Source organism: Saccostrea echinata, unplaced genomic scaffold (genome assembly GCF_033153115.1).
Source record: "Saccostrea echinata isolate AGI-Se365-2 ecotype Australia unplaced genomic scaffold, CSIRO_AGI_Sech_v1 ptg000044l, whole genome shotgun sequence".
Lineage (NCBI taxonomy): Eukaryota > Metazoa > Mollusca > Bivalvia > Ostreida > Ostreidae > Saccostrea > Saccostrea echinata.
In genome coordinates, this window is record NW_026889793.1 from 790001 (window position 1) to 811291 (window position 21291).

General features: G+C 33.5%; 1 protein-coding gene across 3 annotated transcripts in view; it reads left to right on the forward strand.

Annotated features, from left to right (window-relative positions):
- Positions 1-20805, forward strand: part of LOC133201508 (synaptotagmin-7-like) — a 95039-nt gene extending 74234 nt beyond the window's left edge. For all 3 annotated transcript variants that reach the window (XM_061337304.1, XM_061337305.1, XM_061337306.1), the window contains 4 exons: positions 14986-15373; positions 16782-16951; positions 18327-18441; positions 20219-20805. In XM_061337304.1, coding sequence (XP_061193288.1) covers positions 14986-15373; positions 16782-16951; positions 18327-18441; positions 20219-20523 — 978 coding nt within the window. In that variant the 3' untranslated portion in view covers positions 20524-20805. The remainder of the gene's footprint in view (positions 1-14985; positions 15374-16781; positions 16952-18326; positions 18442-20218) is intronic.
- Positions 20806-21291: the final 486 nt, after the last annotated feature.

Below are 21291 nucleotides of genomic sequence, written 5' to 3' on the forward strand. Positions count from 1 at the left end.
ATAGGAAAAATCTTTAAAAATCTTCTCCAGAACCACTGGACCAGAAAAGCTGAAACTTATGTGGAAGCATCCTGGGGTAGTGTAGATTCTAAATTGTTCAAATCATGGCCCCTGGGGGGAGGGTGGGGCCACAATGGGTATTACAAGGGGGGAGTCTGGTAATGAACTGCATGGCCAAAGTTACTCAGGTGAGCGATGTGGCCCATGGGCCTCTTGTTTTTTTAAAATTTGATAACATGTTCAGGTCCAGTGATCGTCAAGTACCGATTGATGTGATAAAGCAATCGAGTAGATTTTCTTTTTTTAACAAATCATAATCAAATTTAAAATTTCAAAGCAAAGAAATTGCTTTGACTTCTTAACCTAGAGAATTGATTCTTGTCAAAAGAAAAACAATTCTTCTGCAATTGAATAGCACAACTCTTTTTTTTTTTTAATTTGTGAATATAATTTTTTTTGCTCTTAGAAAACAATGTATGAGAAAGTGATTAATTGTATACATATACCTGTCTTTAACGATAGACATGTTAAACAGAGAGTTTTATATAGAATTCGATGAGCACCTGACCAGTGTAAGAGAGGGATGAGGGGTAAACTATTACTAGGTGTTTTAAGATAAATCTGGGGAGTAAGCGAAAAAAAAAAATTAAGGGTGAATTAGAATCAGCACAGGTTTAAATAATTTGTTAGCAAGAAATACACTCAGCCCTTCTTTCGTCTCTCTCTTTCCCTTTCTCTCTTTCCTCTCTCTCTCTCTCTCTCTCTCTCTCTCTCTCTCTCTGTGTTTTTTTTATCGGAAACGTTATATGTGAATTAATTGCTGCAGGGAAACTTCTGTTAATCACAAATGATGGAGTGTTAAGCAACATTTGTCTATGACATGCTTTCCCTAGATCAAACGACTTCTGCGCGCTTTCTGTGCATTCTTCTCCCCATAAAGTCAATAATGAATCGATAAAAAAGGAGATTAAACTTCACTTGTCGCTTAAAATTGGTGAATTTTGAATTTAAAATTGGATAAGGTAGTTTTCTTCCCTTAGGTTTTATTGAATTAGAATCTCTTTCAAAGTGGAGCTAGGCCTATCAATTTAGGAAACAATCGCTTCCTTGGAAAAAAAAATGGGGCGTTCAAAATGTCTCTTAATTTCAGAAATATCTAGGGTTTCTGCTGATCCAGAAAAAAAATATTGAGAGAAAATGAAAGGATGCGGATAAGCATAAATTAGACGAGATTTACAATTTTTGGGAAGGAGAACTCCCCTGTGAATTTACATAAATTATATTATTGATCTAACAATATACGAAGGTCAAACTGTTATCAACATTTTCACCCCCATACGTATTTTTTATTTGATATTTTCTTTCTGTTTTCTGACGTGCACGCAACAAGATTGAAATCAGCTGTCATTCATTTATTATAGACTTACAAGCTTTATGAATGAATCCCGCTGTGGAATGTATTAAACTTTTATTTTAACCGATTTTCTCAATGAATCCTGCGATTATTTCCAAATAGCATCCGACAGTGGATTGTCCAATATCAGCAGGAAAAAAAAATCGTAAAAATGGCTGTAGATTCAGATTAAGGGATGAACTGCTATAACTATATAAAAGATAAAAATTTCTCCCGGGTTATTTTTGTATTATCACTTGCTCGTCAAATTATCTAGACAATTTGTGGATATCTTGCCAGCGCAGAGAATATCGTAATACGCATGGGATGGTGCTGAAATTGACAGAAGATGCAAGTGTCAAAATTATTACCTAAATAGATATACATCTCGTAAATTGTATTTTAGTGTGGGCCGATAATTTACCTATAGTCGCTCAGTGGCATATAATAATGATATCAATGGTCTTGGAGGCCCACATTATTTTTTTCTGACGGCCGATGTTGCAATTGTCTTTTATTAGAGTTCCTGTCAGTCTGGCTATCACTGGTAGTGTTCATGTGCATATTGATATGCATATATACATGTAAACGTTTTGTGAATCACCATGTCAAAGGTAAGACCAAGATATTTTTTAAAAAGATTTTCTGATTAAGATGATATACTGGGCACAGGACATTCAAGGTTCAGTTAGAATTAAAGTGTACATATATGTACATTAATTTGTACATTTTCTTAAGATATTATACGTTGAATAGTAATTTGCAATATACTGTAACGGTTAAGAAGTGAAACCGATTTTGTCGTACATTGTATCACGGTATATTTTGCCCCCTTTTTGTGATATGGAAAATGGTTTGAACAATATTCTCTCTAAATACGGACTATAAAATTAATACATTATCGAATAATATCGTGATACGATTTTTAAACTGCAATACACAACATTAAGGATACATGTAAAACACCTGTTTCGAAATTCGAATAAATGATCAACTATATCTGGTCAATAATATCAGAAAAAATATGCTGGTGTATCAATTTAAGGCTTTCACGCGATAAGTCAATTTTACTGATTGTATTTAAGGTTTGTTGATGCAGAATGAGAGATTTCAGACGGGACCGCTTTTCACGTATTTTCTCATCCCTATCTGGGAAGTTTTTTGAAGACATGTACATTAAATATTCCCTCTATCAGATAAATTTAAAAAAACGAAATTTTTTTGAGAGGCTCGTTGATAAACTTTTATATTGAAGGTCATTTAGATCTGTATTCGCGGCCCAGATGTCGCCGACCGAAAGCATTGAAACAGTATACGCCTTGTCATCTTTTAATGCATACATTTTCCGTAAATAGCTTTCCGATCGATAAATATATAATCATAAATGTATTATCAGGCCATCATATATTTGATCTTAAAACAGTTGCTCTTTAAGCCTAGTGCCACGTGTTTTAAAAAAAATGTTTTAACATTCATAACTGTTCAAATAAACGCTGTATGGCATTAGGCTTTATAAGATTCGCCCCCTCATAGCAAGCTGTTACTAAAGACTATTGTAACATTGTTAGAGCAACGTGAATTAGAGGAAAATGTCAAATCACAATAAGCAAATAATGTATGTGATAAGTTAAGTACATATTTTTTTTGTTGAATTGATTAATGACTTTAAGGCACCCACACTTGCAAATACCAGCACAAATTGTGTACGTGATTGTGGGGGTATAAAAAAAAACATAAAACGTAGTATCAATTGTAAAATGCTGAAATGGTTTTTTTCTAGCACTTTATAGTAATGTATGTATTTTTCTGTATATGAAATTTATATAAAATACATGTGTCTCGCTGTGCCTCCTTTTTTTCCCCCGCATTATAATGTCCCAATGTAGCCCAGATGTCACCAAGATGGGTATGTAAATATGCACATTTAGAGAGACACAGTCAGCCACAGCCATCCTCTGTGCCACAATGGACAGAAGTTTTAACAAATCAGAGTCACCAAGGGAAGTATTGAATCTAATTATCACTGGTGTTAAGTGCTGAAACATGTCCTAAGGATACAGTTTTTTTCTCTTTGTCTGATATATGGGCATTCCGACATTATCGGACAGTCAAATGAAATTGACAGCAGCGGGCAGCTGTCGTGGGCGAAACACCGGGATAAGGACACAACTGTAGTTCGACCGGTATAGTGATTTTTGAGGAATAGAGAAAAAAGATACGAGCAAGATATGCTTATAAATAATGCAAGAATCGGCCTCCTTGACTGGATTTGGGTTCCGTATATAACGAAGTAGTAAGCCTAATTGAACGGTTGGACCGTTGGTTTCTAGTTTCAGCACGGAATTTATATACTGTTTTACCGACTGACGAAAGAAAAAAAAAGAACTAATTCCTTCATTGTGTGCTGTTAGCATCTTCATTAACTTTCTAATGCATGGTTATCCCTGGAACATTTATCCGAGCCTGGGAGAGACTTATCATTCCCGGATAGGTGCAATTAATTCCCTGCTAGGCGGTGTTAAACCGATTCATTGCTTAATTCAGATATGTTGCCGAGGACGTAAAATCTGCGTAGATTTTTATATACGGTTTTCCGTTTGTTAATGCACTTTAAATATGGAGATTATTGTCTTGGGCATAAAATACACTCTCTAGGGGAAATATATTTGTGCATGACTATGTCTTATCAGAGGTTAGCAGTAATTGTTATATGATGGCTGACTGTAACCTGGAATTTTGACCACAGGACTTGAGCGTTAGATTCAATTTTGACTTTGCTTAAGGAGACATGGGGTCATGTTGCTTTCCTTTGTTTTGTGAGGAAAACGAGGAAGAAGCCGATGTGAAAATAAAAGAAACCCTCAAATCCCCCGAGGTAAGATAGTGAGGCGTCATAACTGTATATACATGTATAACCTTGTGTTGTCGAGACCTCAAGGTCAAATGGATTACATACCGAGGTCAAGTATGAAACAATCGAATACTGGAATAAACATGATAAAGTGAGGTCAGTTTGGGACCTCGTCGCTTTTTCTTTTTTTTTTTTTTTTTTAATTTTTGCATTCCTTGTTTCCATACTTAGGTTTTACGTAATTGTATGTGTATTAGTTCAAGTATTGCTTTAGTGAAGATACATGCATGAACATGAAGTATTTGGGAGGATACGGGAAAGTATCGACTCTACAACATCAAAGTTGGGTTTTACACGTGAAAATCACTTACAGATAGAGGTTTATCAAGATATACAGATAAAATTACAGATTCGGAAATTAAAAAAAAAAGATTTACAACAGTGCTAAGATCTCTCACTTTACATTGTTCTTTTTCAAAGTAGCTGATGTTGAAAGCCTTTGCTAAGTCACAATAGAAGTCATTCATTCTTTGATGTTGATTAGGTTTTATTGTCCTATGAAGTAGATTTCATGGTTCCCTTTCTTTGTTTCCCTGAGAATATCTGTCTACATTGCAAGGAGGCATGCAACTATCATTCTCGAACGTAAAGTTAATATTTGTGATTGAATTTTTTTCAGTTTGATTCCCGAAGGAAGAGAAAATATAGGTTTTGGCATAGTTGTCTGTCTGTATAGTTCTTTTTTCTGTCAAAAAATCATTATGTCAAAATCGTTTACTGGACATCGTTTTTAAACCTTTGATTGGATTTTGTAGTGTATGTTGTTATATATATATATATATATATATATATATATATATATATATATATATATATATATATATATATATATATATATATATATATATATGACTCAAGGTCTCGAAGGTCTAGGTCACTTGGCAAAAAGTATATGATATCAAGGATTACGTTTGGGAACCATTGATTCGATAAGAATGCAGTAAGAGAGAAAAGCATCCACAAAACCACCAAAGGAATGACTCTCCGGATTACATATACATGTATGCCAAGAATCGAAAAACTTTAAATAAATAACATTTGTAATATTTAAACCTTTAACATGGAATTATATTAAAATATTAAGGAAGATCTATTTTAACAATTCACTCTCACAGCTGTGGTGCTTGCTAAAAAAAGCTATAATTCACAATTTAATTGACATTATTATGTTAATATGAGTACAAATATACTCAGTATTTGAGTATACATGTATAGACATGTAAAAGATATTCTAATATTAATTTTTCGAGGAATTAGCTTTACGTGTTTTGGTCAATGGCTTGGACAAGTTTTGGATTGGATTTCTTCAGACTGCATGAGTGGAACCCCCCCCCCCCGGAAAAAGCTCCTGGATCCGTGCCTGTTAATATATCTACACATTCCGAAATTTTATACTACGTTTTAAGAAACAGTGCCGGGAAAATGCCTTTGTAAGGAAGTATGCGCTGAAAAGAAGCATCATGCATGCAATCGTGTCGTGATGAGTGTAATATACATCAGAGTTACTGCGGACGGCGTAGTAATCCCATTGCTCGAGTTTAAAAGATCTGGATGTCGTGTCTCATGATCCCAAGCCTACTATTGCTATGCATGAAATAAAACAAATCTCTCATAGATGAAGGATCTATGATGATAGGCTCAGATACAGCTCTGGACGCTCATGTCTTCACCAACACTGATTTTCCATCGCGGAGGGGTACATCAGTAAATAGGCTTTACTGAGGGAAGAGAGTTGCCGGATCAATATCATCCACTATATTTACAGCAAACCTGATGGACGGGATGTTGCTCCAAATTACCCATTAAGCCACATAGCTTTGGATCTACTTCGATAACAATACTGACTGCCTATTACAAGTCAGCGATCTTCTTGTCAATGTACAAGGTTAAGATTGGCCATCAATACGTCTTCAATTCCTACAGCTATCTACAGTTTTCATGGCTGTCTTCGTTTAATTTTGTGGCATGAGATGTTGATATATATGCAAACATTTCTAAGATTCTTCTCGTTGAAACTTGATAAGTAAGAAAATGCATTACTCAATGATTTTTTTCTTATTAATTCATAACTCAATGACTTTTTTGTAAAGAAGTGTATTTCAGGATATCGAACTTATTTAATTACAGAGCCTATCAGAAATATAAAAAAAAAATAGAGACGAAAGAAAATTGTTGGAAAAATTCGATAATAGTTATTATTACTTCCAAGAGGTGCCAGATACATGGAAATTTACAATAGCAGTATATATTAGATTTGATACTTAGTCAAAGAATTCTTTGCATTTCGCATATTGATAAACATGGTCATGATAAAACTGGATTAAGAGATATAAAGTGCAAGGTTCATCTCTTTTTGTGAGAGATTGAAAGGGAAAAAAACAAGTTCCAGTTTTACATATCTTCCTTTATTGTCGTATCGAAAGGAGTAAAGTTAATATACACAGTCATGACTCACTTTACGGCTGAGTTGATTTTAATAAATTAGGTAAACCGGCCGTGAGTTTATTAACTTCGTTATTGACGGACGTGATTTCACGCTGACGTTTGGCCAATATTACATTGATCATGTTAATCTTGCACCCCTGCCTTCTGGCACGTAGTGTCGTTTCAAAATTGAGGGGCAAACCAGGAAAACCATTGGGTTATCAGAAGGGAGGGGGAGGAGGGGGGCAGAATCCTAGTCTCATATAAGTTATTTTTTGGGGTACAACAACAAGGTAGGGTTCATCCGTACTGAAACAACATGTGTAAAGGGCAGCCGATCTTTGAATCCAAGTTTTCATAAAAAATTACCGAGCAACATCTAAGCACACTTTTCATAAAAGGGAAGTAACTGGTAGACACCGGTACATTATTTTGTATGCTAAAATAAGTGTACAATCTCAACAACCAAGTGCTGCAAAAAGGAAAACTGCCGGCAGCCATTATTGGTAAAAATGAAGTGTTTGCTGGCAGATTTGGTCAATATATTAGATGGGAATAGCGGAGAATTAATAGCATCTGGATATAGCATACTCTGTGAAATTTCATTGTTTGTACAGTGTTGATGAGATTGCTGTAAAAAGGCGACTAGATCGGCGATCAATGGTTGCATGTCTAGATCGAGGTAGCCTATAATTTGTAAGGAATTAGATTGTTCTTTTTGCTTTTTGTATTTAATTAAAAAGGGTCTTTTCCAGAGAGTGATGAAGAAAATTGCATTTTTACGTACATTTTTATTACTTCCCGACAGAACATCACAGTTCTTAAGAAAATGAGGAGAAACGCAGATATTAGTCGTTTATAATGGCAGATAGGAAAAGTTTTAAAAATCAGTTATCACTTAAAAAAAAAAAATTAAAAAAAAAAAAAAAACAGTTTCAACAATACATTGTAATATAGCTACATGTAGTGAAATAAACATGTAGTAATGCATTTTGCTTTTACAAGAAGTCAGCTTTTGGACTTTATTATGATTATTTTTTAAACTCTTTTTGTTTAACATAGAAATTAAGAGTACTACAGGCCCTGCTGATAAATTATATCGACAAAATATATTAAATATGCAGATATGCAAATATTAACAGGGCACCTCTGCAAATAAAGTGGGCCTATTTCAATATTTAGTAATTGGTTTTTCGATTGTTTTCAGCGGCTAAGTAAACTGTGCTTTCTATTGATGGCATCGGCGTTAATTGTACTCGGGCCTATGTTTAAGTGTACAGTATTGAATAATGTTATGTGGTGTTTGAATAAAATACGTTTAATTCATGTTATGTGGTATTTGAATCCTTCCAAACATGTACAACGTATATTAATGTCATGCACTTAAGCTCTGAGAAATAGAAAATCAAAATATGGTATGATCTACTTTTGTAGTTTTAATGGTATTCCAGATTTCTTTTTCTAAATTAAATGTGTCAAGTAAGATACAATTTTTAGCTCACCTGAGCTAAAAGCTCAAGTGAGCTTTTCTGATCATCCATTGTCCGTCGTCCGTCCGTCTAGCTGTCCGTCCGTCCGTCTGTAAACTTTTCACTTTTTTAACTTCTTCTCAAGAACCACTGGGTCAATTTCAACCAAACTTGGTTCAAAGCATCCTTGAGTAAAGGAGAGTTTAAATTCTTAAAATGAAGGGCCATGCCCCCTTCAAAGGGGAGATAATCAAGAAAAGACAAAAATTAGGTCGGGTCATTAAAAAATCTTCTTCTCAAGAACCATTGAGCCAGAAAAGCTGATACTTACGTGGAAGCATCCTGGGTAGTTTAGATTCTAAATTTTTAAAATCATGACCCCCGGGGGTAGGGCGGGGCCACAATAGGGAATCCAAGTTTTACATTGAAATATGTAGAACATATCTTTAAAAATCTTCTTCTCAAGAACCACTGGGCCAGAAAAGCTGGAACTTATGTGGAAATATCCTGAGGTAGTGTACATTCTAAATTCTTCAAATCATGACCCCCGGGGGTAGGGCGGGGCCACAATAGGGAATCCAAGTTTTACATTGAAATATATAGTAAAAATCTTTAAAAATCTTCTTCTCAAGAACCACTGGTCCAGAATAGCTGAAACTTATGTGGAAGCATCCTGGGGTAGTGTAGATTGTAAATTATTCAAATCTTGACCGCTGGGGGTAGGGCGGGGCCACAAAAGGGAATCCAAGGTTTACATTGAAATATATAGGAAAAATCTTCTTTTCAAGAACCACTGGACCAGAAAAGCTGATACTTATGTGGAAGCATCCTGGGGTAGTGTAGATTGTAAATTGATCAAATCATGACCCCCGGGGATAGGGTGGGGCCACAATGGGGCATCCAAGTTTTACATTGAAACATATAGGAAAAATCTTCTTTTCAAGAACCACTGGGCCAGAATAGCTGATACTTATGTGGAAGCATCCTAGGGTAGTGTAGATTCTAAATTGATTAATTTGTGACCCCCGGGGGTAGAACGGGGCCACAATAGGGAATCCAAGTTTTACATTGAAATATATAGGAAAAATCTTCTTCTCAAGAACCACTGGGCCAGAAAAGCTGAAACTTATGTGGAAGCATCCTTGGGTAGTGTAGATTGTAAATTGATCAAATCATGACCCCCGGGGATAGGGCGGGGCCACAATAGGGAATCCAAGTTTTACATTGAAATACATAGGAAAAATCTTCTGTTCAAGAACCACTGGGCCAGAATAGCTGAAACCTATGAGGAAGCATCCTGGGGTAGTGTAAATTCTAAATTGTTCAAATCTTGACCGCTGGGGGTAAGGCGGGGTCACAATAGGAAATCCAAGTTTTACATTGAAATATATAGGAAAAATCTTAATTCTTCTCAAGAACCACTGGGCCAGAAAAGCTGAAACTTATGTGGAAGCAACCTGGGGTAGTGTAGATTTTAAATTGTTCATATCATGACCCCTGGGGATAGGGCGGGGCCACAATAGGTATTACAAGGTAGTAAATCAGGTGAAGAACAGCAGGGCCAAAGTTACTCAGGTGAGCGTTGTGGCCCATGGGCCTCTTGTTTTAAAAAAATTGTTTGAAAAAATGCAAACCTTCGTAACAATTAACTTTCACGCAGATATTCGGTTAGTTCATAATCATTTGCCATTCTCTATCTAGAGTTATCGTTCCCGCTACGCTCCCATATACACCTCTGTCAACGCTTGTTATACAAGATTCTTGGAAAAATTGCAAAATAGTTCCCTTAAAACTTTAGAAATAAATCGTTTTGAGGGATGATGAATTTTAAAATAAATGATTAATTATCATCTTTATCGATAATTACAATAATTAATTGCTAATTTCAAATTTTCACAATTTCAATCTTGTACAAGAATCTTGTACAAGGTGTATGAGCGTAGCGGAAGACAACTCTGGATAGAGAATGAATCATTTGCTCGCAATTATTACGACGGGCCATACTTTGTTTCCTGTGCAGTGCCCTTTGTTTTTATTTTATTTCATTTTCATATCATTAAAAGTTTGTAATATACCAAAGAAAATTTTTGATAACATTTAGAATTTCGTAAGTATGTAATTGTAACAAGTTTTACATAAAAGTAATCCATTTGTGCACAAATTTTTCACTGCTAAAGCTAAAACAGATGTAAGTTTTCGAAAATATTAATTAAACCGTTATTGACAAGTGCATTCAGGGAAAAAAAGAATAATGTGTATTGATATGAACATGAATTCAGCGGAAAATGAATTATTTCATTTGGATGTATACCTTGCGTACAATTTCCTTTGTATATTTTTTTTTTATTAAAAAAAAAAAAAAAAAAAAAAAAAAAAAAAAACGTAGAAATTAAGGTTGAAAGGTAGAAAATACCTCGCTTCCTGTTCTTTTCCTTTCAAAGAGAATGTATTTGTTACAATCTGGTTTTGTTTGTTATTTATTATTTGTATGAACTCAGGACATTAAAAAGGCAAAAAGGATTCTTTAATCTTGCTTCTATAATCTAAGCTTAACCATACGTAAAGATAGCGGCAATCTTTGTTGTTTATATGCATTTGAAATTATGTAGTTAATAGCATTTTTGTGCTCGACGCAACCTAAGAAAAAATTCCACTTTCAATTTTAAAAGGTTATCTGAATGTTGGATTTGTTTTGTGCATATAATACCAGTGTGCGACGTATAAGCTTTCAAAAGAAAAAAAGTACAGATATGGCAGCTTTGTCCCCAATTCTTTTTCCGAATAGTTCCTAGAAAGAGTTTACGTAAATATCTATATTTCTCACTGAAATTAAAGATCAAACAGTTCATTTCACAAGTTAGCTGAAAAAATCATATAACAGTAAAACGCAGTTATAAGAAAGTCACTGAGACCTTGAATTTGGCTCCTTATAATGTCGATTCTTTATATCCACACAAGAAACATGGTGACACAGTGTTCTGTTGGATTTCCCATATAAACTACAGAAGATTTCCTTAAGAACTTTTATAACCATGTATTACTGTAATGGGGAATTCTCTCAGCCCGTAATCCAGAATAAAAATGTATTTAAAAAAGAAAATAAAGCGATTAGCTTTTTCGTAAACCAGATACAGTTCTTCATGAATAATAAAGAAAGACGTGGGCGCATAATCATTATGTTTAAATGAATATTAATTTTTGAAATGGACATTTATAATATAATTAAATAAAATGAAAACTAATGGTAACTAAATGTTCAGCAAAAACGTTTGCGCAGCCCACAGACACATGATTCTGATCCCTAACAGTGTTTCCTGAACTAACTCTGCTATGCTAGTATTACGTGAGAGTTCCCCGTCATTAATTTATATTATGTAAGTTTAACACCGTTGAAGACGGATCGAGTGCATTTTATCTTATATAACCATTAATCGATAATTCCAAAAGGATTGTATCTAGCTGAAATCTTTCCTTCGTTGCGATTTGATTTATAAGTGTGTTACTTAGTGAGCTAATAGTGAGAAACATTTATACTTTTCAATAGTTTCGAACAGAACGATTATATTAAACTGTATGATACATATGCCTGAAATTTGTTTACCTGCATATTATTAGCAAAACACGCTTATAGCGAAGTACCAGTTACGAACAAGTTTGATTCGTTATAAACGTTATAAATTCGTCAGATCCGTTCATTTGTTTTTAAAACTACAGGAATTGAAAATCGTTATGCTGTAAGCGTGAATTCATTACAAACCAGTTCGCTGTAACCGTGCTTTACTATATTCATGTTTCATCATTTTAGCACATTCTATCGCATTTTTTTTCTCTGCAAACTTTTCTGCAATCCATGTATACTGACACGCAAGAGAAACTCAATATTCTATTTTATTATAGAAAAAATAGATATAGAGTATAACAAAGTACCATAATAGTACAGGCACCTTCAACTTTACCTAGTCGTATTTTAAATTGAAGACCAAAATCTGAGTCGGATTAAACGGAAATATTGCACTTTTAGCAAAAAAGGAATTTAATTTGGGTGTAAAAGAGTTGGTTTCTGTTCATCTAATACAGCATTGTTCCAAAATTCTTTTCCGAAAGTGACGCAAAAGCTTCCAGAAAATAACTGTAAGCGTGCATTCCAATTGTTCGTAGTTTGAAAAAAGACGCACTATATCACACCATGGGCTTGCGTCTCACTAGCTTGACTGACAGCCTGTAGACCGGCAGACCAAAGGTTACCACTTTGAGCAAGAATCGAGGAATCAAACATTAGTGTATGAGAAACAGACATTTTAAAAGGTCTGAAAAATGGATTAAATGCATCGTAGAAACCGGACTGCAATAGTTGTTCATTACCTAGGGTTTTAAAGGGGGGGATGGGGTGGTTATAAACGGTAACCTGTTCATTTCTGAAGTTAAAAGATAACGTTTTCCATTTCAATTAAATCTCCGATTTCAAATCACGTCATCTCAGACTGATAAAATCTGTCTTAAATTATGAATATCATTAAATAAAAAATATCCAGATCTCTCCATGTTGCGTTTCTTTTGTGTGTCAGTGTATATTTCCTCTCCACTGATACACATATACTGAAAGGAATGGGTTATTTACATTTTATAATGTAAATAAAACTAATTTTTTATGGGTTTCTAGTGAAAGTAATTAAAATGTATCCACTGTAATTTATTATGTACTGTTGACCATCTGCTACTACATAAGCAAAGCCGCGCGATATAAGGAGAATGTCAATACATGGGGTGTAGAAATCGACCAGACTGTAATTAGATGTTAACGTTATTTAGCCGCGACTTCTGTGAAATTTACAATCAATATTCAATTATTTCTGTTAATAATGTTTACAAAATAACGATAAAATAACAGTTAGAGTGAGAAGTATGAGAATAACGTATTGATTTTCTGTATGTATTTATATTAAGTAAGATTTATTTGGTTGAAAATTAAAAGGAAAAAGAAAGCCTAATATATGTCTTGCAAGCTTGATATATTTTTACGTATTTATATATCATATAAAAAGACACATATGGCATGCTTGTACATACACTCAACAGGAATTACTAGAGCAAGTGATAAAAAAGCAAAGAAACAACCAAAACAAAGTTTGGGTTTTTTTAACATTAAAGTCATTTTTTTTTTCATTTATTACTGTTAGGATTATGTCCCAAATAAGTTAAGTGCTAGTTTTGAAATAATTTCTTTCATTTAGCCTGATAAAATTTATTTAATTGTAACCCAAGTATGGTTGATTTAAATTTAACTGGAGAAAGGAGGTCTATGCTAATAGAAGAAAGTTACATTGTTTTAATTTTTTATCAATTTCAGTAGCAAATACATGTATGTATATGTTACATGTACACAGATCGATCAAAAGTTAAAGTAATCGCAAGCGAATCACTGTAATAGTATGAGATCCGAAATTTCTGAAAGCCTTGGGATCTTTTTTATCTTCTCTGAGCAGCACTGGGTTCTCTGCCCTTCATTCCTGTTTTGCCGCTAGGAAATACAAGTTAGATGAGTGAAAACAATGTCTATATCTCCCTGCTGTCAATGAAACAAATCGAAAAATCCTGTTTTCATGTTGTTACATAACGAAATAATAGATAATTCACTAAAATGCCAGTCAAAAGCGTGTTTCATTTGAAAAACAAAGAGATGATGTCCTTTATATCCGCTGCGTTTGTATGGATTTCTCTGTCATAAATTAAGGCTATGTACTGTATTTGATATGCATGGGAATTTATGTTGATTTGGCACGGAAGCACCAGAATTAAGCGCTTTATATAATGGTATTAAGCAGCTTATATTTATAAATCAAAATCATCAAAGTGAAATGTGCTATAAATTCTGGTAAATTCATTTACACATGTAGTAATGCATGAAGTAAAATACGTTATAAGCTATGTCTGCTTCATTTATATGTAAAAAACAGCATATCAAATAGAATTATCTCGCTTGTGTTTTTCTGTCACTTTGTGCCATATAGGGGGATAATTTTAATGTACATATATGCTCCCTAAAGACCTTAGATGAAACGATTACATGTAACTTAACTCTCAGGAGAAATTATTAATAAAAGATTCAATCTTTTCCAGTATGTAAATATTTAACTCGAATCAACTTCAATAATTGATTTTACATCCAAAGTACGGAAAGGATTAGCAGCAGAGCTGTAGCGTTATGGCTTTATATTTTAGTCTTTAACCATAATAACCGTTATGGTCAAAGACTAACTGGAGCGGATCCAGGATTTTTTTCCGGAGAGGAGGGGGAGGGGGGGGGGGTCACCCGGTCCCAAAAATTTCCAACCCAAAAATTTCTTGACAACCCCCCCCCCCAAACAAAAACAAACTTAAAAATCTATTTACAAAACGTGGGACAAATTCTATTTCTTGGTGGTGGTAGTTGGGTCCAGGTTTTCGGGATGGGGGGGGGGGGGGGAGGGGGTCCAAATTCATTTTTTATTTCCTTCAGAATATACTTTTATTAACTGCAAATTTCGGGGGGGGGGGGTCCGGACCCCGATCCCCCTTCTATCGCGGCACATACTTAAAATCTAAAGCCATACGCTGAAGTTCTGTAGCTGGGAAAGGATGTCCTTCCCATCCCCCTCCCTTTTGAAAAACCCTCCGAAATGATATTATATAAATTATAGAAAATTAAGTCCAATAAACATCATAAAAATTAGAGTTGAAAATATGGTTGAAGTCCTTTCAAATACCTTAATGTTTGATTAAAATGAACTTAATATGATTTTTGATTACAGCCACTTATGAAAAACGATTCTCAAAGATCCCAGAGTTCTGATGACGTCAACAGCAGTTTATGGAAAGGGATGAGAAATATTGCCTTCACTTTAATGGAGAATGCGTCACAAGACGCAGAAGAGGTGGACGCTGCGGCATCTATTGATGTCACGGAAGGCGTTGATTGTAAACTAGGACGCATACAGATAGGATTAAGTTATGATTTTCAGTCTTTAACATTAACTTTAAAAGTGATTCAAGCGAAAGACTTGGTGGCCAAGGATTTCACGGGAACAAGTGACCCTTACGTAAAAATTTTACTTTTACCTGATAAAAGACATAAGTTAGTGACAAAAGTGAAGAAGAAAAACCTCAATCCAAGGTGGAATGAAAGTTTTCTGTTCGAAGGTTTGTAACAACATATTTAAATACATTTCTGTACAGACATTTATACATAGATAGTAACACATAAAAACTCGAGTAAAAATTTACAGATATCACTTGTTAGATAAGCTATGTTATCGCAATGCTTAAAATATTTATTAAGGACATACGCAACGTACCTTACCTACTGATAATTTTTCGAGATATTCTTAATTTTAGATTGTAGTGCCATCAGATGTTCGTAGACATAAAATCAGCATGTGTTACCAGGGGTTTTGAAATGATATCAATTGATGAAAATTCTGGTATAATTCAAAGAAAAATATACAAAAATTACTAAACATATATTCTAGATGTTTTGTTTATCCAAACTTGTTTTAGAAAAAGTGTACAATAACATATATAGACATTAAAATGTAGCACACAGTTCCTTTAAGTATTGGAACTCTTCAACTCCAGAGAAAAAGACTATAAAGTTCAAACTACATTGCGTATGTCCTTAATTTGTTTTCCGTACCATTTTTACGTTTTCCTAGCTCATATGAGCCAAAGGCTTAAGCCGAAGAAATTACGACTCTCTGTCATGTTTCATCTAGGAATTCAAGTTATTGGCATGGGGCTAGCGTTGGGCTACAATAGGGTCAAAGTATAAATTATCATCAGAAAAAAAATATTAAAAATCACCAGGTCTAAAATTTATCATACTGATGATATGCAAGCAGTCCCAGGTTGTGTAAATTAAAATTTGTTCAGATAATATCTCAAAAGGGTAGGGTTGGGCATAGTAGGGTATCAAGATATATATGAAAGTGTGTTACAAATCTCTTCTTGAATGGATTATAGTTAACTTTGTAACGATATCGAACATCAGGTTTGATTGCGCTAAAATAAGAGATCAAATCCAAAATACTAAGCAAGTCATCTTAATAGGGAGGGAAAAAAAATCAAAAACCGTCCTCATAGCAGCAAGACAATAGTTTTAGTTTATAAATATTATGCATTCCAATGTACTATTAGTTTAAGTTTGCTTAAGTCATGAACACCCCCCCCCCCCCTTCCCCCATGGCGGGCTAGGGTGATACCGCAATATTGGTTCAAAATTTACATAAGAAGATACGGTAGAGGAAAAGTGTTTCAAAAATATCCTGGAACAAAAGGACCAGGTGATTCAGTTAAGTGCTGTGACCTCTTTTATATCAAATATTCATAGCACATCATTTATACAGAAGAAAAGGAAAACAAAATGTCCCAATGAAGTACATATGTAGACGGCAGTGCTTTTAAAAGTTAGAACATTCATTTTTATAATGTTTTTGAGATGAGTTACTTTTTTTTGCGTATATTAATAGTTGAGAAAGTATTGTTTTGCATTCTCTCCTATATAAAACTTTTTTCCAATTACTTATTACATTGTATTTGACTTCGTTTGTAGGTTGGCCTCATAATAAATTGTTAGAGAAGACAATATATCTACAAGTTATAGACTATGACCGATTTAGTCGTGATGATCCTATCGGTGAAACTTACATTCCCCTTAATGAAGTAGATCTTTCACAGTCTCCTACGATGTGGCGGTATCTTCAGCCGTGCAAGGACAGCAGGGTAAAATCTGTAGATTATTTGTTTATCTAAAGTGTATGCGTAGTCGACTTAGTTCAGATTGAAGTTTTCATACAAGAACTAGGTTAGTTGAATGCCCTTTTTGCCTTCTTTTTATGAACTCCTTTTGAACAATTTAAGCTCTACTGGTCAGAGACTGGAAGAGCTTATGTGATAGTAAGGTGTCCATCGTCCGTCCATCTGTCTGTCTGTCTGTCCGTCCATCTGTAAACAGTTTTTCAAAGTGATACTCCTTTTACAGTTTTGATCTGATTTCAATACAACTTGTCACAAAAGTAGATTACACTAAGATACATAATGATTTTTAATCGGTTTATGATTTCAATGAACGATGTTGCCATGGTTGCTAAAATGGAAATTTCTGTGAAATACTTTCAAAATGCTACTCCTCCTACAGTTTTGGTCTGATTTCAATATACATGTAGCACACAAGTAGAATATACTGAGATACATTATTCTATGTATTGGTTTTTGGTTTTAATGAGCGTTGTTGCCATGGTTACTAAAAATAGAAATTTATGTGAAGTAGTTTCAAAATGCTACTCCTCCTACAGTTTTGGTCTGATTTCAATATACATGTAGCACACAAGTAGATTACACTGGGATACATACTTTGCATCTGTTTTTGATTTTGATGAAGTGCTGCTATGGTTACTAAATTTAGAAATTTCTTTGAACTTCTTTCAAAACACTACTCTTCCTACTATTTGGTCTGATTTTGATATAGCTCGGCACACAAGTAGACTATACTAAGATATCGGTTTTTTTTTTATTTTGATGAATTATGTTGCCAAATAATTACTAAATGGTCACTAAAATTGAAATTTCTGTAAAATTCTTTGAAAAAGCTACACCTCCTACAGATTTAGTCTGATTGCAATAAATCTTGCCCCAAAAGAGACTAAACCAAGTATCATTATTCTATTCATTGCTGTTGCAAAATTTTAAGTGCAAGTGCTACTTTTTTCTTCCTTTGTTTCAAGTATAAACCAGAAGAGCTACAGTCTCATCAGAGTCTTCTGGTTTTAGTATTAACGCTTAAAACACTAATTTATTCAACAGTAAATCACACACAGCAACTAATACAAAACATATGTGACCATATACCTGTTTCTAAGTGACCTTTAACCTTACAATATTTACAGTATTTACAGGTTCAAAGGAGTGTCCTTTACTTATTTTCCGAATTTCCTCTATGTATTCGATTTACTCAATTATATTAAAGTGCATGTACGTTTTGTTAATAAAAACATTACACAATCTAGCTTTTCATTAAAACTTACATAAATTACAAGGTTCTTTTACGATTGTTGTTCACAGTTGAGTGAACTTCAAATTATTTTACCTTTTTTTACAGGGAAAACTGGGAGAAATTCTACTGTCATTAAGCTACCAGCCCGCTGTAGGAAGATTGAATATTATAGTAATGAAATGCAAAGATCTCAAAGCCAAAGACATAACAGGAGCATCAGGTAAGATTACCTTTAAATAGATGTGTAGATGTTAAAACACCAATGTTGTATTTTTACAGTATACATGTAGTTATGACAACATTTCTTTGGTTCTGAATTGCAGTGTTTTATTACTTAAGAGACCCTCGAAAACATTCAACTTCAGGTATTTAAAGAATGAATTGGGAGTAGAATATTATAAAGGACCCATCTCCCTGCTTTGTTTCTAAGTTTAGGGAGCAGGTAAATCTTTATTTTCCTTAGGTATGGCTCCAGAGTCGGAGTACAGATGTAAACTGTTTCTGGTCCGAACTATTTGATAAATAGATGGAGATTAAAAGTTAGGATATTATTCCATTGTTTTGACTACCTATGTTTATTTGTTTGACTCATTAAGCAATAAAAGCAGCTTTCATGATTAGATGTTTAAATACATATGTTTTATACTTCTGTCAAAAAATTTCAATTCTAATTACGTCAGAATAAAATGCCCATTTTCTCTTTCAGTTGTTTAAAATATAGAAAGAACATTTTGGACATTTTTTCCAGAATATGGATACATGTATATCATGAACAATTTTGTTGACATTGTTAAAATAAACAAAGTTTTGATTCTTCTGTTATTACTTAAAGGAAAGACTGAAGCAATCCCATTTTTTAATACATTTTCATTGTTTTGTTGCATTTATTTGAAATATCTATTTAAATCGTAAATATGTAAATACATGTATTAATTTTATAAAATGAATATTAATATTTTGTATAATAATTTTATAATATCAAAAAGAGCAACGCATGCAAAACTTCATTAAATTAATAACATATAGTACATACATATTGAAATTGGCCATGGTTTTATAGTTTGCTTGTATATATGTTGAAATGCTTTATTGAACTTTAGTAAATAATTATCTAAAAGATTACAATTGGCCTTCTTGAAATAGTCTACGCTTTTACATCACCCGAGTCAAGGATTAAAAAACTATCTGTTCAAATGAGGAGCCAAAAAATTTTTATGATTTTGATTCCATTGTTCTTATTTTTAATATTTTGTGGATTATGCCTGGTTCTAGGTTTTAAAATTAATTTGTATTGTCCTAATAAAACTTTGAAATATTGGTTTGATTAAGGAGGAGTTGCTCAACATCACAAAATTTATGAACTAAAGAACATCATAGTTTTAATTTAAAAGTTCAGTCTAATATTAATCTTCGTGTAAGATGACAATATTAACTTCATAAATAGCTCAGTTATTTAAACGTTTGCTTTTCTGTATAACTCATGGTTCGATTCCAGAATATTTTTTTTTAATTTTTGTTTTTGTTTATTTTTTTTACGTTTAAGATTTCTTATCCCTCTGCTAACTTATATAACATTTTCCTTAATGCTTATGATTTTTCAAAGGGTAGTTGCTTTATAATTAAAATGCACATAATTTCTGCATACTTGCAGGGCAAAGTTTTGCAGGAATGGCAAGTTGACAGTTTTATAAAGGAATAAAAGTCATTTTCATTGAGGATTATATCTCTTATTAGAATATCAATAAATCTTAAAATCACTTAAAATTGCTAGATTATGTGAATCTTAGAATGTGTATTCAAATCCAAACAAATTTTCACTTATTTGCTTTTTTCTGTGCGCACTAACTTCATGAGTTGATTTCCCCTTTTTAAATTTTGTTTATACTTTTTGTCGTTCTCTCCCGCACAGGTTTAGTGAACATTGATCTTATGTGAAATAAATCTGGTCCAAGAGGAATAGATTTAAGAATTCTTAAACATTTTTTTAAAACTTGTAGATCCCTACGTCAAGCTCTGGTTAAAGTTCGGAAACAACAGAATAGAAAAGAAGAAAACATCAATTAAAATGCGAACTCTTAACCCAGTGTACAATGAGTCGTTCTTTTTTGAAATTCCTTGGGAAAAGATCCGGGAAGCTGCAATAGAAGTGATTGTGATGGACTTCGATAAAGTTGGAAGGAACGAAATGATAGGAAAAATTGTATTAAGCAGCAAGAGTGGTCCCCTTGAAACAAGGCATTGGAATGATATGATTACAAAGCCTCGCCAACAAGTAGCACAGTGGCATTTGCTTAAGGACTGACAAAGGCTAAGGCTTAGATTATTTTAAATTCTTTGTTTAACAAAATAAAGAACATTGTGTTTTGTTGATAGAATATTTAACATTGCAAATTTTGTAAGATATTGTCCTTTTATATGATTAGTGATTTGTGTTCTGTAAAATTTGTTTTGAATATCAAGATCTCACAAGATGTGTTACAAAGATGGCGACGTTGTCAAAGATGACGTAATATAATGCAATCTTTCATCTATGTGTTTCATTATATTGTTTTGAAAAGTATATTTAATAAATTCTTAAACTCTTTGTTTTTGGAATATGTAATGAGTATGAATATATGAAGTTATGTATAAACGTCCTTTTAAGATGCATAATAATAAAGTTTATATACAGACAATCAACAGACACTCGGAAGGACAGTAAACCCCTTTCAATCTTGGAAATAAAGCCAGAGTTATCCCTCTTTTTATGTTATAGAATGGCCTACTGATACTGAGGAAAAACAATTCTGGCAGTTATATCTTTAGCCAACGGGCACTGATAGATAATTTTGATATAGTGTATATGTATGTGCAAGTATAAATAAGGAAGGATTGGATCTTCTTTTTTTAAAGCAGATTCGGACATGGAAGACTGTGGATTTTATTTCAAAGAACCTGACACGATAAATCGTTTTTGTATAATATATGATTGCTAATTGTTCTGCTCCAATGCAGATGATGTCTTTAGCAATAATTGTGCCAAATCATGCTCGACGACTACATGTAGTATTCTTCATAGAAATTTGTTTAC